The 25790-nt window shown below is 39.4% G+C and overlaps 1 protein-coding gene across 18 annotated transcripts in view; it reads right to left on the reverse strand.

The window, feature by feature from the left end:
• The window catches only part of LOC120418446 (heterogeneous nuclear ribonucleoprotein L), a 354926-nt gene extending 329136 nt beyond the window's left edge, over positions 1-25790 (reverse strand). For 12 of the 18 annotated variants that reach the window (XM_039580870.2, XM_039580869.2, XM_039580868.2 and 9 more), the window contains exon 1: positions 24249-25421. In XM_039580870.2, the coding sequence (XP_039436804.1) occupies positions 24249-24374 (126 nt within the window). In that variant the 5' untranslated portion in view covers positions 24375-25421. The other 6 variants (XM_039580857.2, XM_039580859.2, XM_039580858.2 and 3 more) reach the window with 6 other exon arrangements.

The raw sequence follows: 25790 nt of genomic DNA on the forward strand, positions 1-25790 counted from the left end.
TGGTCAAATTCAGTCAAGTCCAACTTCAATTCTACTTTAGTCTTATTCAACTTTACTTTTGTTCAACTTCACTCATGTTCAACTTTAGTCTTGTTCTAATTCAGTCAATTTCAACTGAAGTCTCGTTAAACATTAGTTTGGTTCAAATTCAGTCAAGTTCAACTTGAGTCCTGTTCAACTTTTGTCTTGTTCAAATTCAGATAAGTTCAACTTCAGTCTTGTTCAACTTTAGCCTTGTTCAAATTCAGTCAAGTTCAATTTCAGTTCATCTTTAGTCTTGTTCAACTTTTGTCTTGGTCAAGTTCAACTTCAGTCATGTTCAACTTTATTATTACTCAAATTCAGTTAAGTTCAGCTTCGGTCATCTTCAACATAAGTATTGGTCAAATTCAGTCATGTCCAACTTCGGTTCATCTTCAGTCTTGTTCAACTTTAGTCATAGTCAAATTCAGTCGAGTTCAACTTCAGTTCATCTTCAGTCTTGTTCAACTTTACTTTTGTCCAACTTTACTCTTGTTCAACTTCACTCATGTTCCCTCTTGTTCAAATGCAGCAAGTTCCACTTCGGTCTTGTTCAACATTAGTCTTGGTCAAATTCAGTCAAGTCCAACTTCAATTCATCTTCAGTCTTATTCATCTTTACTTTTGTTCAACTTTACTCATGTTCAACTTTAGTCTTGTTCTAATTCAGTCAATTTCAACTGAAGTCTCGTTAAACTTTAGTTTGGTTAAAATTCAGTCAAGTTCAACTTGAGTCCTGTTCAACTTTTGTCTTGTTCAAATTCAGACAAGTTCAACTTACGTCTTGTTAAACTTTAGTCCTGTTCAAATTCAGATAAGTTCAACTTCAGTTTTGTTCAACTTTAGCCTTGTTCAAATTCAGTCGAGTTCAACTTCAGTTCATCTTAAGTCTTGTTCAACTTTAGTCATAGTCAAATTCAGTCGAGTTCAACTTCAGTTCATCTTCAGTCTTGTTCAACTTTACTTTTGTCCAACTTTACTCTTGTTCAACTTCACTCATGTTCCCTCTTGTTCAAATGCAGCAAGTTCCACTTCGGTCTTGTTCAACATTAGTCTTGGTCAAATTCAGTCAAGTCCAACTTCAATTCATCTTCAGTCTTATTCATCTTTACTTTTGTTCAACTTTACTCATGTTCAACTTTAGTCTTGTTCTAATTCAGTCAATTTCAACTGAAGTCTCGTTAAACTTTAGTTTGGTTAAAATTCAGTCAAGTTCAACTTGAGTCCTGTTCAACTTTTGTCTTGTTCAAATTCAGACAAGTTCAACTTACGTCTTGTTAAACTTTAGTCCTGTTCAAATTCAGATAAGTTCAACTTCAGTTTTGTTCAACTTTAGCCTTGTTCAAATTCAGTCGAGTTCAACTTCAGTTCATCTTAAGTCTTGTTCAACTTTAGTCATAGTCAAATTCAGTCGAGTTCAACTTCAGTTCATCTTCAGTCTTGTTCAACTTTACATTTGTTCAACTTTACTCTTGTTCAACTTCACTCATGTTCTCTCTTGTTCAAATGCAGCAAGTTCAACTTCGGTCTTGTTCAACTTTAGTCTTGGTCAAATTCAGTCAAGTCCAACTTCAATCATGTTCAACATCAGTCACGTCCAACTTCAATCAAATTCAATTTCAATCAAGGTTTCAATCATGATCTTTTTTCACAGTGCATCCAACAAAACAGGGGGCGCTCCAAAAACAAAAGCTAAACACAGTCGGCACCCGCGGAATATGAAAATTCGTGGAGCGGGTGGTGGCGATGTTTGTACCCCCTCGCAACATGTACGTACAGGTACCTTTCCCGTGGGTTATGTTATTATAATCATTTGGCAAGATGACGGTGCTGTCATCAGGAGAGGAAGATTCCCGGGGACACCGGAAGGGGGCCCGTTCCAAAATATGAAAGTTGAATTAGATTCGGGAGTTGAAACTGTCCGGTGGCGGCGGCGAGGGTGTTTATTTTTCTGCGTAGGCACAACAGACGAGATTGTCGAGTTATATCACAGGAGCAAACAAACAAGTACGGACAAACACGCACATTGGAATGCTTCTGGATGTTATGAAATTTTGATTGGCTAGTGTAACTGCCTCTGCTGTTCCCCTTGCCCCCGCAAAAAGGTTGTGAATATTTAACGTAATTTACAGGGAGTTCCGGAAAGTTCTCTTTCCGGACCATTTGCAACCGCAACGGTCACATGGAAGAGCAGGAGGAAGTTGTCAGACCTGAAAAGTTGATTTGAAGCAGGTTCTCTGATGTAATTTGACTTTTTAATCAGTGAATGTCCTCAAAACAACGCTTAAAAAAGTGTATTTAAAAAAAAGAATTGTGAACTCAAAAACTATATTCAGTTAATATTTAAGAGTTTTTTCCTTTCTAGCAGTGCTCCCAGATTGCGTTTTTAACATTTTCATCTAGTTTTGTGTTCATGATCACACTTCGTTATTTAAAACCCATAAAACCAGCTGAAGTGGCGACATCTCCCGACAGTGTTGCCAGATCGCATTTTTTTTTCTAATACAAACTAACGCATAATATAAAGCAGTTCCGGAAGGCATTGTCTTTGAATTCAATGATTTGATTTGAAGATGTTGATATTAATTTAGTATTCTAAACACATAACAGGGTTGCCAGTTCGTCAAAACTTGTAACACAGGTCTTTTAAATACCCGTTCAACTTTATACAGTCAACGGGCAACTCACAAATTTGGCTGCTTCAAATTAAAAAAATTGAGCAACGAAACTTCTCAAATACTGTAAATCGGTAGAATTTAATTAAATTCTAGGTTTCACCAAGACGAAAAACCTTAAATGTGTCATAACTCCCCTGGAGAGCGGAAGTTTTCCCACGTCCGGAAATGTGATGACGATTCGTGGAAATGTCGCGGGATGCACTCCCGCTCAACACTGCTGACAAGAAACATTTCCAATTTCACGAGTAGGACGAACGGGGTTCTGGATCTGTCCACAACCTACCCTGGTTGAGAGTTGGGAAATTTGCCTCGGCGGCGCCAAAACTTTTCCCATTAACGAAATGGTGGTAATTGCGGTCCCGACGGCCTGTCAACCCCACCACCGTTGCGTCCCTCGACTATTAGAAACAGATATAAAACGATCCAAAATCTGATCCGAAAACGAAATTTAATAATTGCAATTAACTGTACCCCCGACGAAGTCGGACTCGTCGCCGGTCACAACCCGCTGAACAACAACGGCGGCGAAGAAAGCAGGTTCCGAAAAAACCGTGCGCGATGTGTGTTACGTCAACCGTTTCGGGCAGCAGCGCGCTAGGTCCCGGTTGACCTCGAAAAGTGGTCCTCCGAGACAAGCGCGCCCCGTTCCGCTACAAAGTTTGAGGTCGCACGCAAAAGACAAAGAGCGCCACGAAGAACTTTCCAAACTCCATGACTCCACAAATGTCGTCGTCGATTAGCCATAAATCACGACACGAACAACACATCAGAACTTAGTGGAAGGCCTGGGGAGGAAGTGAAAATGACTAAACCAAACTTGGCCCGTGCTGGAACATTAGCAGTGGTCATCGGGTTCGGTTCGAAGAGTTGGGCGCGAAATCAACGGCGATTTTGCGGTTGGAGCTGGGTTTGGGTCGTTTCGTCGAAATGGTCGTTTTCTCGAATGGTTTAGGTGATTTAACCAAATAACATCGAAATTGGTCAGGCTTAAGCATTGCGCGAGATCTTGACTTCTCATTGAAGCTTTTTCGGTGAAATGGCCAGTTCGATGAAATGGCCAATTCGATCCACATGATTCAATTCAACGAAATGTTTCCGTTATCATGAACAACACAACTATAAATTTCCAAACTACAATAAATGCTACAAATTTGGTCCATTTCACTGAATCTAACAGTTCACCGAATAGGTCATTACCTCGAATAAGTCATTTCCTCGAAAAGGTCCTTCCATCAAACACCTAATAATACGCAGATATCATTGTTCTGAATTTAGGATAATGAATATTTCGTCAATACCTATAGTCGGTGAGTGGTCAGGCTTAAGCATTGCGCGAGATCTTGACTTCTCATTGAAGCTTTTTCGGTGAAATGGCCAGTTCGATGAAATGGCCAATTCGATCCACATGATTCAATTCAACAAAATGTTTCCGTTATCATGAACAACACAACTATAAATTTCCAAACTACAATAAATGCTACAAATCTGGTCCATTTCACTGAATCTAACAATTCACCGAATAGGTCATTACCTCGAATAAGTCATTTTCTCGAAAAGGTCCTTCCATCAAACCAGAGGCGACTCGTCCACCTGTTCAACCTGTTCATTGAACAGGTAGCCGATTTCAAGCGGATATATTTTTTTTATTTAAGTACCAAGGTGCTTTTAAAACCAGCAACATACAATAATTGTTCATTACAATTTTTGTTTGAATATACGTTAACAAAATCAACGCCCTATGTTCAGCAGCGCTGCATGCACCGAAAAAGCTTTGGCCCGCCACCCTTTACTCTTTACCTCTCTTTACAACCCACCAATACTAAAGCGAGCCAGCCTAGCGGGCCACGCGCAAATGCTCGTCGCGTTCAACACCGACCCTTTGAACGTCGGGGAAAAAATCTCCATATAGAAAAAAATCAACACATGTAAAGAGCTTCTCATTCATACGCAGCGGCAGTATCGATGTGTTGGTAAATCAGGTTCAATATGAGAGCGTGAACTGACAGCATTTTTGGGAGAGAGCGAAATGCCACCCCCAGGCCCCAGCCGACTTAGCTCGCTCAGCTCTCCAGGGAGCTGCATGCAAAAGGTAAACAAGCCAGCGGTTGACAGCACGTTGAGAGCATGAATAAATGAGAGAGCGCGAGAGCACCACAGATATTGCTCTATATTTGGCGCACTTTTAGGCATCAGGCTGTTTTGCGCAGACTGGTGATGGCTTGCTTTAAAACTGGAATGTTCAACTGCGCGCGTTGAACCTCTTCGATCTTCTTGGTTACTAGTGGATTTTTGCTCTACTGGAAAGTGATGTAATGTTAAGTTAAGATAGTGTGATTGATAGATTGAATTAAACAAAAAAGTACTGTGCTTTTTCCAGAATCGGGACACATGAGAAGAATTATGACAGTAGATTCAACGATGATCGTTATTTTATTTTTCGGTTTGATGCCATTAAATGCTCCAAAAACGACTGTGTTCAGATTGTAGTCCCGGTTCACTCTTGTTGAATATATTATTATCATATATTGTAGCATGAATTTGTTCTGAAAACTTTTATTCACTGATGCTAAAAACAAATATCGGATTCATGTCAATATAGTTTTGTTTTTAACATCAAAAGCCCTTCAATTCAATTCTCTAAAAAATAGACAAAGGTTTAAAAGCGATACGACCTGGTTTTAAAAAGTATAGAGCAAAATGTCAATTTAATTTTTAAACCGAGTTAGCTCAATATTAGTTGAGCTTAAAAAAGCCCAACAAACAGTTTTCTTTTGTTAAGGATGTGGTATTTTTTCTAACATCCTGATAAATAGTTTTAAAATTCAGTATAATATTAGATAACTTCCCTTGAGTTTCGATAAGGATGGCAGAGCGATTGCTCTATTTTTCCACATTCCCACGCTAATGATTAAGTCTTAAAAATACATTTTAACGAGATAAAAAAAGTCTTAATCATAATTTTAATTAATTATTTGCATAAACAGAAAATTATAATAGTATAAAAATAATAAAACGTAAAAATAAAAGCCATTGGAAAGAAAAAAGCTTTAAAAATATTTTTTAACATTTAACAGGTACTTCATTCTGGCACGAGTCGCCTCTGCATCAAACACCTAATAATTCGCAGATATCATTGTTCTGAAGTTAGGATAATGAATATTTCGTCAATACCTATAGTCGGTGAGTTTCTACGAAACAACCTTTCGATGAAATGACCTACCCCCACCGAGAACCTGGAGCAGAAAGGGAGTTCCTTCAACCGGTCGCTGTGCCGAGATGTGGTGAAGACGAAGGAGCGAATCGAAAAATGCCACAGCAGTGACTAGTTTGGTCGCGGCGTAGTTCCAGGGTCCGGTTTTTGTGCGCGCCGCCCAGTTCTGGTTCACCTTCGGCAAGTTATGCAGAATGCAAAGTCACTTCTGCGCGTGGCGGGGGGTTCGGGAAAGGGTATTCAAAACGTTTAGCACCAACTTCAAAGAAGCGTTCAACTTTGCGGGCGAATTAGACCCGACTGTCCCATTCACCAATTCGCACCTGCTTGCAGTCCATCAATTACGGCGCGCGCGTATAAATACATAATTTTTGCTCGTCCAACTATATTTCCTTAAATCTTCTCGATATCCCCGCACGCACACACATGTTATGAAACAGACAGACAGATAGTCAGACAGGGCTCGTGACATCATTTATCACCTTCTCGTGCACAACTGCGTCACCATTTGTCATCATTAAAGAACAATTAATCGCCTAAACATACAGCCGGCAGCCACCAGTTAGTGGAGACCCAGAAATGGGCCGTTTGGGGTTTTGGCGAACGTTATTATAGGATTTGTGTGACTTTTGTGTGCTGTTGATGTTTTGCTTCAAGAGTTTCCAAAACCACAAGAAAAAATAACTATTCTTTACCCTTTTTCTCTATAGAAGTTCAATGTACATAAAACGATGATCTCTGCAAAGTACAATCAGGTTGATAATCTCCATGCCGTTTCGGTCTAGATTTACACCCGCAATTCAACGCTAGTTTCACGCGCTGCAAACATATCATCGCCAATTAACTGCCTCCAATAAAACTCTAAACGCGTCCCGTGCCATTAAAACCATTTCATTTCCCACCACCTAACCCGTTCATCGTTCAGCCCCAGCTAAATCCCACAACGCTGCTACCGCCCGGTCAAGTTAGTTTTTGCATAAACCGGGCAATAAAAAGCGTATCGCGTTGGCTACTTCAGTTGGCCACTTTTCTGCTGTTCTGTTTGTAGTGGCGTTATCAATTAGCCAATGCTCCAAGCAGCACATGTGGACCTGCCACTTCCCCCGGGGACAGCGGATATCTGTCCAACAACGGCAAATCCCAGGATTCCCTCGCTCTCTCTCTCGTGTGCCAATTGTTACTGGACCTAGGCCACTCCTTAACTTCGCACCGGGTTGAGCAGCGACAGGTTTCCGAACAGGGAGTTAGGGTGTCTGGAATTGTTAGACGTCAATATCAACATAGGGACTTTTCGGATCGGGTGTCTTTTTCAGCAACTCCATTTCAGTTGTCATTGGTAACAACGCTTGCTTAGAGCGTATCCTAGACTTATAACTATCCCAAAAACCATCCAACTCCAAGCGAATATTATTTGAGAGTTCCGAGGAGAATTTCCCTTATCCACTTAAAAAAGTGGAGCATCAACACTTCTCGTCTTCCAAATCCCTTTTCTTGTATCTGGTGCGCGTTGGAGATGGATGGCTATCATGGTGGTGAGAACCTGTTTCAATCATTACATGTCGAAATCCAGTCTGCAATTCGGATCAATTTGCGGAGATGTAGTGAATTTCACAGGTTTCCGTGCTCCCTGTGATATTCAAGTAGTCACATTGAATTAGTTCAACCCTGGTCACCCTACCGAGAGGTGCGTGCTCCAGCGTGGTTCAACCGTTGTTTGTGATTATAGTGTAACGCCCCGCACTACCAACTAAGCTAGCAGGTTAGCTCCAACCCACACCGCTTGGTTAAATCCAACAAGGTCTCCGACCAGCTTGGCGTACCTCCATCCTGGCAGGTCCAACCTGTTGCTTGTAGAATCGCTGGCCCCTTCCAGAACTTCCACTCTGAAATCGCACAAATCAGGCTCACGCGGCTTAGGCTCATCGCCATTTGTTGTTTACCCAGCAGCAGCAGATCCGACGCACGGCGTTCAGGTTCAGAGAATCCCTCCCCGCGTACGATACAAGAGTTCCGTACGTGGCGTACCGATTCGCTCGGGCAATTAGTACGGTGGAGCTATAAATATTCCCGCATTCATTATCGCCGATCTCGCTTTGCGCTGTGCGCGCACAATTGTGTCGGGATACCCGTCCGGAGGAGAGTGCGTGCACGACCAGACCAAGTCTCGAGAGTGTTTCAAAATATAGACCGGCGAGGTTCATGGAATCGCCGGTTAAACCGATTTACTAAAACAGATGTGAATCGAAATTCTTTTCCGCCAACCGGCATTCCTCAAACCCTCGGATCTTGAGATATTGAGGGGAAGCTTTGTTACGCGGCCGGCTTCACTTTTCGAGGAATCCCGTCGATTCTTCCCGCTAAACGAATCGCGCGCTCTATCGACAAACCATGAAGATGTGGAAAAAGGGAAGAAAGTCCGACCTTAAAACAAAACGGAAATATCTCACTCGCATTCTCTCTGTGTGGTTACATAAATTAGTGTTTCATTAATGATTTTTATTGCTGCTGCGCCGCCACTCGACGAGTCCCCCTCCCACCTACACCACACTAGAGAGTGCGAGCTGGATGAGTTCTAATTATAAGCTGAACTGAGCGGTGAACGACGGGGAACTGTCAGGGCAGTGAAAACAAGCGCTTCCTTTCGCGCAAATCAGTTTGGAGTGATTTTTTTGGAGATATATGTGGGTTCATTTGGTTAGGGATGCAAAGGAGAGGAAATTGATTTTTGATGTTTTGTTTGGCGGTAATTAAGGTTGCCGAAAGTTGGCGGAATCAGTAATGAGGGGTATCTCACTTGGGAAGATATACAATTTTGGAATGAAGTAATTAGTGTGGAAATTGAAAACCCTTATTGACCAAACTAATTACAACAATACCCCGAACAGGCCATTTCCCCGAAAAGGTCATTCACCGAACATATTTTTCTTAAATTTTTTTGTTTGTAGAAGGGAAACAAAATATTGTACCAATAGCTTCGTTTTAATGACCTGAAGCTGAAATCCGAGTTTGCCAAACCGCCAGATTAACCCAGCAAACTCATAACTTTCGTAAATGATCCTCTCCATTATCCTCTATCGGCGACACTATCGGTGCGTACCTCCCCCAAAAGGCCTATACCGTTTAAAATCAATTCCGTACAGTGTTCCGAAAACGTGCCGTTCTCGCCGATTTCGGACAACAAAAAGCCCCTCTCTCTCCCCGACGGGGTGTGTAACTCAAATCCGCCCGAGCGGCACTAATAAATCTTGAATTTATTACCAATTACTTTCTCGACTTGCGTTCGGTTGGTTGGCTCGGAAGATGCTCGCTGGCCACAAGATACGGAGGAGCAGCAGCAGGTGAGTCCGACCCCTCCCCTGTTAGACTTAGTTATTACCACTGATATCCGATAGCCGGGCAATGAGAAAAGCTGCTAGTATCAATTGGCCGTCGTTATCTGGGGCTCGTAATTCTGGGACCTGAACCCCAACACTGATAAGCACTCCTGTGCGGCGGATACCTGTGTTGGGTTGGGGTTGGACAAGCGTTCTGAACCTGCCAGCAGTACGCGGACGGGCTGTTCAAAGTTGATAAAGCGATACCCGCGGGTACGACATTTTAAGTACACATTGGTTACAATTACGCGGGGCATTGATTCGATCAGCTCGGTTGTACGACAAGTTTGAACAGGAGTTAACGCTGTTGTCGACTACGAAGTAATGGGACGACAGGTTTGCTGATAGCAGCGTCGAGTGTGTCTGTCTGTCTTTTTTATATGAACCCGTGAATCACGTGTACTAAAACTGGGTCATTCATGGGCGGTGATCCATTGGGTGAAGATATGTATGGGAATAGTAATGAATTAGGTAATCAGGATGTCATTTGCTGGAAAAAAAACTCAAGATTATTTGATTAGATGAACTATTTTAGCCTTGATCTTAAACAAATCAACACACAGATTTCAAATCCTTAATTACTACAGCAATATTATTAGAAAACCTCGTATAATCATGTTGACACCAGTGATGTCAATCATCGCGACGCTCATTTTTGGTTCGCGGCACATTTTTTGTTTGTAGTGCTTTTCAGTTACGGAATTTGACAAAGTTGTGTATGAAGGACTTGTAGAACACACCAAATCGTACAACTTTGCTGAACATAGTGTTAATTTTTGATGAATACAAAAAAGTTACAACCAAAAATGCGTTAGGCAAACAAAAGCATCGCGAACCATTGGTCCTGAGGTCTGAAATCTTCTTGTAACTTTTTGCGTAAGAATTTTACAGCTATACAATGTTCTGAAGAAATGTTGCTGTTGATGAGTTCTACAAATGCTTCGAATACCATTTTGTCGAATTCCGTAACTGAAAAGCACCACAAACGAAAAATGTGCCGCGAACCAAAAATGAGCGCCGCGATGGTTGACATCACTGGTTGACACCTAGAACTATTTTACACATTCTTATGCAACATTAGCTATTTTACAAAATTCTACACAGTAAAAAAAAGTACGTGTAAAATCGCATGCAAAAGCATGCACATCACCGTTGTGAGCAAAAGCATGCAATATTGTATGAGAAAACGTGTACACAAAAAGCATGTACGAAGTATATATTAAATTCTATAAAAATGCAAACAGATGCTACAAATTGAATTGCCCGTAGCTCAAGTCCCCAGCTTATGTCGTCCAGCCACGTCGCGCATCCCTCGTCAAACGAGCAACCCGCGAACAAATCCGGCCCCCATCTCCCGGTCCAAACTTGAAACCAACACAAAAAAAATAAAGCAATAAAGGCACGAAATGTGTGCCAATCAATACGAGCAGCACAACAAGTTCTACAACTCTCACTGATCGACAACGCGGGGGGAAAACAAAGATACAGAAAAAACTTCGGCAACGAAATTGTGCCACAGTGTGACGGAGAGACAAAACAAAGAAAACAAGAGGAGAAGGAAAGGAAAAAAGCGCAGATCCAACCATTTTTAAAAGGCCACGCACTGGAGAACAACCAATACAGAGACAAACACAGAGAGTAGCCAAGAACCGGATCAATGACACCCGAGAGGAGTCTCCGACACTTTTGTGGAAGAAGAAGTAAAAAACGGAGAGCCGCCGGTGCGTGCGTTGTTGTGTTATCTGTGCTGAAACCGGGCTTGCATATATTATAAATTGAGAGGAGGGAGAGGAGACTGTTAAGGGGACGACGATTCAGCGATTCCAGCAGCAGCAGCTCAATGTTGATGTGTTGATTTTTGTGCTTTTTTGCTTACTTTTGCTGAAAATCGAGAGCTAACGTGCTGCACACGTAGACAGAAAATGCTTGCAAACCAGCAAAAACACAGACACACACAGAACCATGATGAGGGAGCACACATACAAAACACTCTGATTGTAATCGGAAAACTCATAAACTGGTTTCGGTATGAAAGTAGAAAAAAAAAACAATCAGATAAAAGCTGACTGGATGCTTGAAAGGCGGTTGATACCTAGGCCAGAGTTACTTGGAGTGCTGTAAAACCTTCAGATGCATTATTTTTAAAATGATTTTTAAAGTGTTTTTGATTATACAAAAATCTACCTGAAATCCAGCACTATGCTGTTTCAGAGAGCAGATTTACGGTATTTGCTTATTATTGTTTTTCGACTAACCAACACAAAAAAGCAAGGCTTCTCATAGACGCCCTTGCTTACTTAGGAACACGAAAGAAATGCCAAAAAGTTACAGGTAATTCTCAAATAAATTAATACAAAACATTGTTCCATCCACATGAGCATTATTCTTGCCTTACTCACTTTTATAAGACTCTGTTATTCATTAAAAGATACCGATATCTCTTAGCAGTGTTGCCAACTTTATTGAGTTTTTTTGTTAGATATCCATTTATAATTGCAAAAAAGTCTAGATTTAATTTTCAAGAAAAAACTAACTTAATTTATCTATGTGATTGATGCCTTCCTCACTTTTTACCAACAATGGGTAATATGAGTGGTTTGGACACATATTTCAGCTATTTTTTTAGACCCAGAAAAATAGATTCACAGATATAACTTAAGTGGTCATAACTCGAGCCAGGGTTCCCAGATTATCAATGTTGTGGACTAGTTGGAAAGGGTTTTCGATTACCTAACCAACGATGGGTCGGATGATGGATCCGGCTTAAAAAATGTATACAAATTTCACTTAAGTGGTCATAACTCGAGACAGGGTTGCCAGATCTTCAATGTTGTAAACTCGTTGGAAAGGTCTCTCGATTACCTAACCAACGATGGGTCGGGTGATGAATCCGGACATCGATTGCATACATTTAATTGAGATCCCGCTTCAAAAAAGTACATAAATATCACTTGAGTGGTCATAACTCGAGACAGGGTTGCCAGATCTTCAATGTTGTGGACTCGTTGGAAAGGTCTCTCGATTACCTAATCAACGATTGGTCGGATGATGGATCCGGACATCGTTTACATGCATATAAATGAGATCCGGTGAAAACACATTTTTATACATAACTTTGAACTAGTTATCGAAACTTCAAACAATTTAATAGCGATGTATGGGACCCTATACCAAGTCGATTGCAACTTGCTTGGTCAAAATCGGTTCAGCCAGTGCTGAGAAAACTCAGTGAGAATTTTGGTCACATACATACATACACACACACACATACAAACACACATATACACACAGACATTTGTTCAGTTTTCGATTCTGAGTCGATATGTATACGTGAAGGTGGGTCTTCGAGCTTTTAATAAAAAGTTCATTTTTAGAGCAGGATTATAGACTTACCTCAGTAAGGAAGGCAAAATCTATTCAAATATTGTTAACCACTCGACATTACCGAGGTCGCGACTCCTAACGACAATGTTGCCAGATTTTCAATGTTTTTGCAAAGGTCCTTTGAATATTTAAAAATTTTGTTCAGGGTTGCCAAGTTGAGTCATTTTATTAGTTTTGTTAAAAGCTATGAAAAAGTCGAAATTTTATTTAAGTATTTTTATTTAAAAAGAAAATTCAGTTTTTATCGCTTAAGTTTTTATAACTGTAGACAAGGTTGCCAAATTCCAAACTTTTTTTCTAATTAAAATTATCTCTAATTTTGAAACAAAATTTCGTAGATTTTCCTCAGTGAAAAAGCAAAATTTGAACTCTTGTGTAAAGAAAATAAACAAAAACGAAGAACGAAGAATGTGGAGCAATCCCTTAGCTGTCAAAAATGTAATGATCGCAGCTGTTGATCGCGAGGGTCCGAAACCATCTGCTTGTTGCCCTCCAGGGTAGGAGGTCCGTTCCAAGCTCTCCAACAACTCCGGCAGCGAACGGGATTCTGTGTAGAACCATCATCATCACCATCGCCTTCTTCCGCGTTTCGCTGCAGTTTTTTGTTCCTGGCATTTTTGGCCTAAATACAGGTTCTTCATAAACTTGTTCTTTTCGCCAAACAAGACGTTTCAAAAAAGGTGTTCATCATAACCTGACCTGATCGTTTCCTTCTTTAAACACAGTTACGCACACACACACACACATGTCCAACTTAGTACGAGGGGTTAACTTTCGCCTCTCTCGCTTTGTCGATTGGTATTATTTATTTTGTTTTGCCCTGGAAATTGGACCAACTCGGCGCAGTTGCAGGAGTCGTCCAAGGAAAAACCAGTTTGGTCATCGTGATTCCCTTTCACCGGCCACCAAAAAAGAGCAGGAAAACAAGAGGAAGAAGAACGGTCTACGCTCGAAACTGGACCGCGGGGCTTATGAAAATGAAATAACCGGCTCGTTTTTTTTTTGGTGAGCAGTTTTGCGGAGAAAATTGGTCAGGCGTTGCAGCGACCGTATGAGAGAGTGTGGTGCTTTGATTTCGCGGGGATTGATTGCATTAATTTTTGACAGGACACATTTTTAGTCGATGCAACTTAAAAACAATTGAATATCTTTTGATTTGGATTTTTATTGGACGATTTCTCCAATTTATCTTATTTAATTTTAGAAATTTCAGGACTATTATTTTATTAAGTTTTAGTGATATTCCATAACAGATTTGGCAAGAAAATTATAATTTTGGCTTATTTTCTACATATGTTACAAAAAATAAAAAAATGGGGTAAATTTTGTAAATATTTAGATTTTTGATTTGAGCAATTCCAGCTCAAATCAAAAAATTTTCTGGTACTTTTGTACCCGACCCTCTCCGATTCCAATGAAACTTTGTAGACATGTTATCCTATGCCTATATAAGCTATTTTTGTGTATAAGGAGTCAATAGTACTCGAAAATAACATTTGAGTAGGGCGTAAGGTATTTAAATATTTTTGTATTTTGTAATTTAAAAATTACTGTATCTCGAAGCCGTTGCGTCGTATCACAAAGTGGTCAAAGACAAACTTGTAGGAAATTTGACGGGCTTTCTGAAAAAAATACACTGAAACAAAAATACACCCCACATCTTTGAGATTTTTTTACTTTTAAGTCTAAAACTTAAATTTAAAAGTGATGTCACGATTTTTTTTTCGTTCAAAATTTTTGGGGAAATAGCCTAAAATATAACCAAAAGACTGACGGAAAATGCAGGATGGTATGTCTCTCCTAAAAAAAATACAAAAATCATTTACTAAAACTGTTTTTTTCGAAAAGTGGTCTAAACGTCAAAATTTTTTAAAACCGGTATTAGGAATCGATTCTCCAGACAATTTTACATAAAAGTCTCCATATTGACCATTGTCCTTTGTCCAATCCTTGAGAAGATACAGCGGTTTTAAAAATTAAAATGTTGAAAAAACGGGTTTTTTGGTGGTTTTTGGCAATTGCTATATGACACACTTGGTTTTTCAGTCTCGTAAATATTTTTACCGGAAAGCTCGTCTTATTTCCCATAAGTTTGCCTTTGACAGCATTTCAATTGGATGTAAGGGCTATCAGATAAAAGGTTAAAAACATTGCAAATAACTGAAAAGAGAATATTCTTTTCAGTGTGGTAGAAACCAGGATAGTAAATTTGATTACGTAAATATAAAAACGATATAAATCAAAAAGCTGTCAAAGGCAAACCTATGGGAAATTGGACGAGCTTTCCGGTAAAAATATTTACGTGACTGAGAAACCAAGTCTGTCAAATAGAAAATGCCAAAAACTACAAAAAACCCGTTTTTTCAACATTTTTATTTTTAAAACCGTTGTATCTTCCCAAGTATTGGACATAGGACAATGGTCAATATGGAGACTTTTATGTAAAATTGTCTGGAAAATGGATTCTTACTACCGGTTTTTCAAAATTTTGACGTTTAGACCACTTTTCAAAAAAACAGTTTTAGTAAATGATTTTTGTATTTTTTTAGGAGAGACATACCATCCTGCATTTTTCGTCAGTCTTTTGTTTATATTTTAGGCTATTTCCTCAAAAATTTTGAACGAAAAAAATCGTGACATCACCTTTGAATTTAAGCTTTAGACTTAAGAGGCAGTATTTGTAAATATTGCTCGGTTTGTTCTAGAGGTCGTTTCGAGGTGCTCCGATTTGGATGAAACTTTCAGCGTTTGTTTGTCTATACATGAGATGAACTCATGCCAAATATGAGCCCTCTACGACAAAGGGAAGTGGGGTAAAACGGGCTTTGAAGTTTGAGGTCAAAAAAACATAAAAAATCTTAAAATTGCTCGCATTTCCGTAAAACTTCATCAATTCCAACTCTCTTAGATGCATTCGAAAGGTCTTTTGAAGCACTTCAAAATGTACCATAGACGTCCAGGATTGGTTTGAAATTTTCTCTTTGATTTTGCAAATTATTGGCAAAAATAGATCTTTTTAAAACCTTAAAATCTTTTTCCAACAGCCTCCAACACCCATACTCGCATAGGTCAAAAGATAGGCAATTTCATGAACTATAAGCCTATAGTAATAACTTTTTGGCCAATCACAGTTTTTCTCATAGTTTTTCGATTTTTCTATAACAAACAATTTACAACGTTAGTTTTTACCCTGCTGGCCTCCATAGCGGCACTTTTTGGTCTCAATTTTGTCATATTCGGAATCCTCGGACAATTTCACGTAAGTTAGAAGTATTGGAATTGTAATTTTGATTTGAAAAATAATTAAATAAAACATTTTTGAAAAAAGAAATAGATTTTATTTGCCCTATGACCAACACGTCAAATGCTGTATCAAGTAGGCGTAAACTGTTTTTTTTTTTTTTTTAATTGTTAAAAAATATTTTAATTCATTCTAAATGGCAATTTTTCCTATCAAATTTACAACTCCAATATTTCTAATTTACGTGAAATTGTCCGAGAATTCCGAATATGACAAAATTGAGACCAAAAAGTGCCGTTATGGAGGCCTACAGGGCAAAAACTAACGTTGTAAAATGTTTGTTGCAGAAAAATCGAAAAACTATGAGAAAAACTGCGATTGGCCAAAAAGTTAATACCGTAGGCTTAAAGTCCATGAAATTACCTATCTTTTGACCTATGGGAGTATGGGTGTTGGAGGCTGTTGGAAAAAGATATTAAGGTTTTAAAAAAATCTATTTTTGACAGTAATTTGCAAAAGCTAAGAGAAAATTTCAAACCAATCCTGGATGTCTATGGCACATTTTGAAGTGCTTCAAAAGACCTTTCGAATGCATCTAAGAGAGTTGGAATTGATGAAGTTTTACGGAAATGCGAGCAACTTTAAGATTTTTTATGTTTTTTTTTACCTCAAACTTCAAAGCCCGTTTTACCCCACTTCCCTTTGTTGTAGAGGGTTCATATTTGGCATGAGTTCATCTCATGTATAGACAAACAAACGCTGAAAGTTTCATCCAAATCGGAGCACCTCGATACGATTTGTTACACATTGGTGAAAAACTCGCTCTTAAAAGTCAAAAAATCTCATAGATGTGGCTTGTATTTTTGTTTCAGTGTATTTTTTTCAGAAAGCCCGTCCAATTTCCTACAAGTTTGTCTTTGACCACTTTTTGATACGATGCAACGGCTTCGAGATAAAGTAATTTTTAAATTACAAATACAAAAATATTTTAATACGTTACACCCTTCTCAAATGTTATTTTCGAGTACTATTGGCTCCATATACACAAAAATGGCTTATATAGGCCTAGGATAACATGTCTATAAAGTTTCATTGAAATCGGAGAGGGTCGGGTACAAAAGTATCAGAAAAAATCCTGATTTGAGCTGGAAGTGCTCATTTTTTGTTTTTTGCCAAAAAGGGAAAATCGAAAATTCAAGCTTTTGTCTGAATCCTCAGTAAAAAGTTATGTAAACGAACTGTAAAAATGAGTTTGTCTTAATTCCAATTTTTTCTACTGAAATTTAAGGGAAGATGAGATGAGATGATCCACTTTTTTTAAGGGGACAAGGGAAAATCTCTAACAACCTCCACAGCATAAAAAAATCCAACAGGAAAAAAACTCTTTTTTTGCGTACATGTAATCAACTAATTCCATTTAGTTTGGCCACAGAAAAAAAGGTTAACCGGGTTGGCAACCCTCCAGTTGAAATACGCAGACCCAACCAGCAAACCAAACCAATTGGAGCATTCATTGAATGGCAATGACACCGGCACGTGTTTGTTCCCAAATCACAGAAATCAAATTCCTGTACAAGTGGGGGCGGGATTACATTGGCTTCAATCCGCATGTGTGCATGTACGTCCACACACTTTTATAACACACACATGTTGGGGCATTTTTTCACACTTTAGGCTTAGGGTGGCTAATTCCCAACAGGTCGTGGCTTTGTTCCCTCCCTCTCAAATCGTGAAATAATGTAAATTTGTTTGTTGTAAATTTGTCGAAATCCGAACATTTGGCGAAATTAGTGTAATAGCCCTTTTTGATGAAAATGTTATTTCGATGAAATGGTCAATTCGACGAAATGGCTCTTTTGAGGAAATGACCCATTCTGAAAACCGACAAGTTCGACGAAAAGTCCTATTGAAATAAGCGACAATTTCTACAAAATGCAACCACACAGTGAAACTACAGGTTGGAAGAAATGGCCCATTCGATGAAATGTCCAATCCAACGAAACGGCTCAATCGGTAAAACAATTCAAACCCATGTTTCACCTCCCCTACATTCCGAGCCGATTGCCGGCCTAATCGAACGATATCCATTTTTTCCCAACCCTGAACGTTGTTTATTGATTTTTTTGTTTTGGTTTCTTACATTCCAGGACAGCGCTTCTTCCTCGTCGGCCTAAACAACATTTACTTATGCGTTTGCACCAGTCACCGAAACAACTCCCACGACAACCGGCTGGTGGCGAAGACAACAAACTTCAGCCGCCGCCGTCAAAGAAAGAGGAGAGCTTTTACTTTTGTTTGGCCTGAACGTTGCCATTGCCGTGGTCTTGAATAGCAATGAGGTGTCTGGTCTACTTGGTACCCACAACAACCCAAGGCCCCTGCGGGCGAATGCATGAAACGCGACTCCACGGGAAGGCTTCTGCTCATTCTTATGAAAAGAAAAGAAGTAGAAAAAAAAAACCAGCAAACTTATGCTACTTGAGCTGTGACGACGCAGCGAACTTGCTGCTTACTTGGGCTTGTTTTCGGGGAATCTGATTACCAATTATCGATTTTGGCCACGTTGCGATGGATTTGGTGGTTGTTTAAGTGTTCAGAAGTGCACGTTGTACGCACAGGTAACGGGAACTTGGAAAGTTGTTCTAATGAGGTAATGGAGGATTAATGATGAGGGTGTTTTTCATTAAGTTTAATTTAGACCATCATTATTTATTTGCTGGGTCAGAATCCCTGATTTCTTAAAATCTTTTTACAAAATATTAATTTGGTTAGCTTTTGGCCACTAAAAATCTATTATTTTATCTTGTATTTTCATGTTTTTCCTTCATTGATTTCAAATTTTTTTTTCACATTTTTCAGACACTGTTATTTTACGAATGATCTGAAACGAAACCTAACCGTGATATGCCAGTGTTGAAAGATCATAAAAAAATATTGTTAGACATCACCAGTGCCTTTTAAATTACGTTTGTGAAAGCTAAGGTCATGTAAATTTCTCTCATGTGCTTGTAACTTATGAGCAGTGTTGCCAACTTTGCAATATTTTACCAAGTTCGAAAAGATTCATTCATTTGTTTGATTTTGTTTTCTCAAAATTGAGGTTCACTACTGTATTATGTGGAAAACTTGAGCAAGAAAAATAAAATGACCAATTGTAAAAGATTGAACAATCCTATTTTAACGTTGCTAAACATTTTTCTATATAATACAATTTGGCTCATTTTTCAAACTTTTTTGAGCAATTTGCAAGCAAATAGAATGTATTTAAAAAAAAACGGAATCGACGTAACACCTTATAATGTGGCCCTCTTAAACCTTGCGGTTTCGTCAACGGATTCACAGGCGTGTATCGTTCTTTTTGCGACAAGACTCCGCCTCCCGGGTCTCCTAAGTGTGAAGGTATGGCACGGGGAGAGGGCACCGAAAACCTATATTTACACTTAGAATTTTTTGCGTATGTATTTAAGCTTTCCTAAAATTAAAAATATATTTATATCAGAAGGACAAAACAGTTTTGAATTTACATTAAAATGAATAAAATATGTCATTACAAAATAAAATATCAAAATCTTCTTCATCAAAATATTAAAACAAAAAAAAAACATTTATTTTTAGAAATGTATTCGATGTTGGGATTTATTTCAATATTTTGAAAATATTTTTATCCCAAAGATCGGAAAAGTTCAAAATAATTTAGTTTGTTAACTCTGAAAATTGGACGAATATTTGCTGAGACCTCTTAAAATTTTTACGGTTTTTGATGATGTAGAGAAAACCTACTCTTTCCTGTTTGCCTTCCTTTCAGAAGCTTTATTTCAACAACCATTGGTCCATTCTTCAACGTCTTTGCAGTAAATTTATATGCATTTTCAGATCATTTTGGTCATGACACCGCAAAAAAAAGTTATCAACAAATAAGCAATTTAGCACGATGTGGAAAATAATGTTAAGTATTTTTTGATTGCAAATTTAATTTATCACCTCAGCAATTTTTATTTTCAATTCAAATTAATTCGGCTTTATTGGTGAATAATCAAGATACAATGAGTTATTTTGAAGTGCATAACAGAGCTTTGGAGTTCCTTTCAGCTAATTCTTGCATGATAATCCATTTTGGAACATTTTTTTCTTTAACTAAGGCACAGACAAGAGTAAGAAAAAAATTTAAATAAAACTTACAGAAATTGCAAACACAATTTTTATTTTAAATCGACTCTTTTCAACGATTTTCTAAAATCTTTTTTTTTATGAAAAATTGGTAACACTGACAAACAAACAAAAAAAATAGATTTTTCAAAAATGATTATTTTGCGCAACTTAATTTTTGCCATGAAAAGTGCAATTGAAAGGAGGTTGCGTTTTTATTTACTGATACTTTTTTTTTTAGTTTTAATTTAAACTAGGGGAAAAGTATCTAATTCCAGCGTGCCTCTGTCTCAGTGGAGTCGCTGGTAGGCAGTTGGACTCACAATCCAAAGGTCGTCAGTTCGAATCCCGGGGTGAATGGAAGCTTAGGTGTAAAAAGAGGTTTTAAATTGCCTCAACAATCAAGCCTTCGGACACCTAGTTTCGAGTAGGAATCTCGTAATCGAGGCCAAGGCAATGCTGTAGAGCGGATAATTTGATTTTTTTTTGATACTTTTTTCACAAAATACCGTATTTTTTTTAAATCAGATTTTCAAAATTTGAAATATGAATATCAAACGAGGCGAAATTTTAGTATTTTCAAAAAAAAAACAAAAAAAAACTCTAATAAAGTGAAAAAGCATACAAAATTTCGCTTCGATTTATACCCATGTAGGGGAAATTCTCGTATGTTTGGCAGGTTAAGCACTCGCTCCTAACTCCATCCAATTTGCTGATTTTCACTAGGGACCATCCACAAACCACGACACTTTTTTGGAAATCTCAACCCCCCTCCCCTCGTGGACAATTGTCCATACAAAAAAAAACTTTTTTGTATGGATCGTAGACAATCACCATACCCCCCCCCCCCCCCCCTTGTGTCCACGTGGTTTATGGATGGTCCCGAAATATTGATAAATTTACCGAATTTAGGAAAAAATTAAATTATGTATGGATAAAACTCAAAGAATCAAAAAAAAATCTCGCAACAAAAACGTAACCTTTTTTTCAAGGCCGTCACATATTTCCATCAAACTTCCCACGAACACAAACAAACAGATCAATTCCTCATCTTCCGCTTCCTTCACCGGAAGGCAATACCTGGTATCCTGATACTATTCGGCATGCCCAAACCTTCCAAACCAAAGGGAATCATGGCTCACGAGTGATGGAAACGAATACAGAAGGCTCATTTTCCGGTCGAGCGCCGATTTTGCGTCACTGGAACCCATTTCAAAGCTGGCGATTGGGAATTTTTCCCAAAAAGAAAACAACAAACCTTACGCCTTTACAAGAGTGGGAAAATTCCGAGAAAGGACGACAGGTTTTTCACTACAGGGAAGGAAAAGCAAACAGAAAATTGAATGACGGGGAAATCAGCAGTAAAGCAGAGCCCCCCTCCGCGCGAAGCAGCAAGTGACAGATCTGTCAACACTCGCCCACCAACTGACAGCCAGCGCAGTCACAGTGTTGGGGGGGATGCGTGGGCGGCCTTATTTCGCCGTGGGAGAATAATTTCAAGCCGCTTTAGCAGACAACACAAATACCAGCAGGATAAATACGTCATCCTGCAAGGATTTATGTTTGTACACAAGTGCAACTTTTTTCCTCTCCTTGTCATTCAGCCAGTGGAAAACCCTTCAAGTGGCCACTTTCGCTCGCTACCTTGTCCCTTCTGTTGACGAAAGGGTATTTACATAATCGACATTTACCGCGGTGGCGGCCGGTTCGGTCCTGTCCTGATGCATGCCACGCAACACACACACACACTTACACCGCTGGAGGACCACTTTTGACACAAAGATGACGGTGGAGCGGACGATTTTCCTCTTTATAGGAAGAAGCGTAAGAGTGGAAAACAGGCAAGGGTGTCGCAGCGTTGCCATTGTTCGGGGTTGGAATTTTCATCTCGGGTTTCCCGGTAATCGGTAGCGGAGGAGGGTTGATATAAAATTTGGACATAAATTTAAAGATTTATGGTAGAGCAGACGTCGGTCATAAAATGTTTAAATCTTTTGATTTAATTTTCAATTATCTTCGAACAAAGGCATAAATAAAATATACCTATTTTCATCTGCTTTTCAACCTATTCTCATCATTTTTACAGTTTGCCACTATTTAAACAACATTTCCAGATACCGATGCCACTGTGCTCTCTTGTGCTAAGCTTGCTAGTTTTCCTATCTAGCATAAGAGAGCACAGAGGCATACAATTTCGCGATTACTGTTACTAACCCTGGAAAATTTTATGAAACGTTCAATGTTCAATAAAATTGTCGAGCAGTTGCATGCATGCTTCATTAGTTAAGGGGTTACATACATGTAAATTGACAAAAATTTCAGTGATTGATTTGAGCATACACTGAAACTCCTTTTAAACCTGCTTTCAGGGCATTAAAATATACATTTTCGTCTATTAACAAAACAAATATGAAGACATTTGGTCGTATCACTGCTGAGATTAAGCTATTTGATGTCAGCAGTTTCAAAAAACGGGTGCCACCACGGGTGTCACGATATCTCAAAACTGCTTTGACCAAACAGGCTCAAAATTTTGGTGAAGCCTCATTAAACCAGTGCAAGACGAAGGCCGATTTTCAAAAAAAAATATTTTAAAAAATATGTTTTTCATAAAAAATCGGCAGTTTTTGATTTTTATATATATTTTTTTATGCAAAATTTTAAATAATTTTTTTAAATTTTCTGAGGTATGAAATTTTGTGATGTGGTTTTTTATGTGGAGATTTTTTTCGTTAGTTTATTTAACATTCTGGCCGGTAGCAAAATTATGAAAAAGTTAAAAGTGTGACGAAAATCGATCCTTTTATTCAGAAATTTCCCAGGTATCGAAGATAATTTTGTTGTAATTTTAGCTATAACAATATATCTTTGACTAGCGTATAGTAAAAAAAATCACGGATCGATCTGAACATTAAGTGTTCGATTCTCCCAAAGGCCGATGGACCAAAATATGAACCAAATCGATGCACATGGGGCGTCAAAACCGCCCTGTTGATATGTTCAGCATAATCGGTACAAACTAGGATCTGCCTGTGTGGACCAATCGGACCGCGCACTGGACTCACAATCCAGAGGTCGCTGGTTCGAATCCCGAGGCGGACGTAAACAAATCAAATTGTAAATATAGGTATTCAATGCCATCTCCCCATGCCATACCTTCACACTTTAACTTTCGAAATTATCAAAAACTTCAAAACTTAGACTAACAAATTGACGCCAACTTAAAAAAAAATACAAAACATTTTTTTAAGATATTCAGTATCTTGAGTGACTATGCTGATCGTATGGATAGATAGATAATGAAAAAATACTTCTGAGGTCATATGAAACGTTTGGACAAACGTAAGTCCAAAATTTAATCAAATTTATTTTATGATTTCTTTAAAAAAATATTTCTCTTCAATTAAACAAATTGTGAATAATATTGACATTCTTAACTTTTTTAAGAAAATTAAAAGCCGACCCACATTTGGAAAAGGACGACAAGGGCACAAGCATTTTGACAGCTTGATCTATTTTGAGATTTTGAGAATTTTGTAAAAAAGTTACCTGAAGCTTGAGAATAAGCAAATATAGTAATAACAGTAAAAATACTTTTACGCCCTCTTCTCTTGTTGCTCCAGAATTAAAGTCAAAATAATGATGTATCACCCATTTTGTCTAAAAAAAAAACAAATCTATAAAACAGTTAAAATACTAATAATTTCCTACAAAAAAATAATTGAACGAGCAGAAGGCTTCCTAATCGAACCCAAAATCTTGGCTGGCAGCACACACTTTTCCGGCATTTTTCGTCCTGTTTTCCCCATTCATCCACCCACCCATTTTCGTTCACCCATTTTCCCTTTTTCCCTACAACATCGACGCTGTCATTTCACGCATCTGTATTTGTGAGCCATTTTCGTCCTTTCGGATACCGCACAGAGTCCGTACAACTGCCTGGTGGACACAAACACAACTCCAGCCAGCACGGACAAGGGAAAATCCCAAAAATAATTCCTTGCTGCTGCTGCTACCTCTACACCCTTCTGTTTCGTCAATAGAAGGGAGACTATGAATGAAACCCGACCCCACCCGCAATCACCCTAGCGCGGAACAGTTCCAGACCACGAACGAATTCCTTCGATATTGGAAAGGGTGCCCCGTTTTCCACCATTTTCCTTGCTCCCCTACCCCTCCTTCGGAAAACTTACCCGACTGTTCAGCGGAATCGTCTCGATCATCTCCTGGCCGGTGCAGAGCCGCTTGTTGTGCGGTCCGTCCTGGCCACCGCCGCCGCCACCCCCGGCCCCGTTCGAACCATTGAACGCCATGATCATTTGGGGGTTGTTGCCACCGAGGCCGCTAGTGCCGCCGCTGCCGTACGGGGAGTACTGCAACTGCTGCTGCTGCTGCTGCTGGTGGCCACCGCCGATTGACTCGATCGGGAAAATCTTGGTGCCGTTTGACGCCGCCGTGGTGCCGGTTTTAAAAGGGGGGGTTGGGTGGTTGGTGGGTTGATGAACAAGTGTCAAACTGCTGCTTTGTTTGGCGGAGCAAACAAAACAATCACGCGCGCGACCACAACAAGACTAAAACTCTTGGATTGATTTTATTGCACAATTTGCACACGCATACACTTTTTCCTTTATTCACTTGCTTGCTTCACTTTTCCTCTTTTGATGCTTTACTTCTTTACGATTCTTTGCTTTCTTTACTCCGCGACTTTTTTCCTCTCGCACCGCAATTCGCCGAGCTGCTTAAATTTACTATTATTTTACTTGATTTTCCTCTTTCTTCCTTTATTTCTCTTTCTCTCAAGTCTACGCCGAGACGCGCGACGCAACACACACACACTCCTACACAAACAATACGCACGCAGAGTGCCGTGATTTTTCCTCCCGCAATTATCTACCGTTTTGCGCGAGCTCTCTTTTTTTTTTGCTATCAGCTTTCGCTCTCTTCTTCCCTGCTAAAACAATGGATTTTCGCTCTCTCTATGCCACTTTCGGCCTTCTCTTCTTTTCCTCTTTTCACGCACGGACCCTCCACGCACACGCCTGATATCAAAAACTATTGAATTGGAACAACTATTTTCCTGACAGACCTGCTGTCACAATTACGCGACAAACCTGACGTTTTCAGAAATGGAAAAACCGGAAACCGGAAGCAAGAATATCTAAGAAGGCGCTGCGCGCGGGGGTGGTGTCGTTTTTCCGATTGTTCCTGTGTTCCCTTCTTCGCGACGCGACTTGTTCAAGTGTGTATGTGTGCGTGTATCGCTGTGTAGCTGTGTGTGTGTGTGCGCGCGTGTGGAAAACCACGCAAATTTCTCCCTAGAACTAGTCGCGCGCTCCGTCCCTCTTTCACCAACAACGAAACCAAATGTGTGTCTGTATTTACCTCTCTTTCGCGCTTCGCGCGTGTGTGAATGTGTGTAGAACGGTGTGTATTTTGTCGCGCACTGTGCTCTCTTTTTTGACGTTTCAGCGATTGCTGCGATTTGAAGGAATTTTTCCTGGGCTCTTCCTCCGTCGATTCAACGCCGGATATGAAACGTTACCGGAAGTGACGGATGCTGGCACGGACCCGCGGTCAACTCCGGACAGACAATAGTGTCGAACCAGAACTCTCTGCCTCGCTCGTGAGAACGCTGTGTCGCGACTTTGAACTCCGCTGTGTGTAGTGTAGTGTGAGCTGTGGGAGAGCTGTCACGACTTGAACGGTCCGCGGCCTGGGTGAAACTGAAAGTCTCT

The sequence above is a fragment of the Culex pipiens genome, chromosome 2, assembly GCF_016801865.2.
Source record: "Culex pipiens pallens isolate TS chromosome 2, TS_CPP_V2, whole genome shotgun sequence".
In the NCBI taxonomy this organism is placed as follows: domain Eukaryota; kingdom Metazoa; phylum Arthropoda; class Insecta; order Diptera; family Culicidae; genus Culex; species Culex pipiens.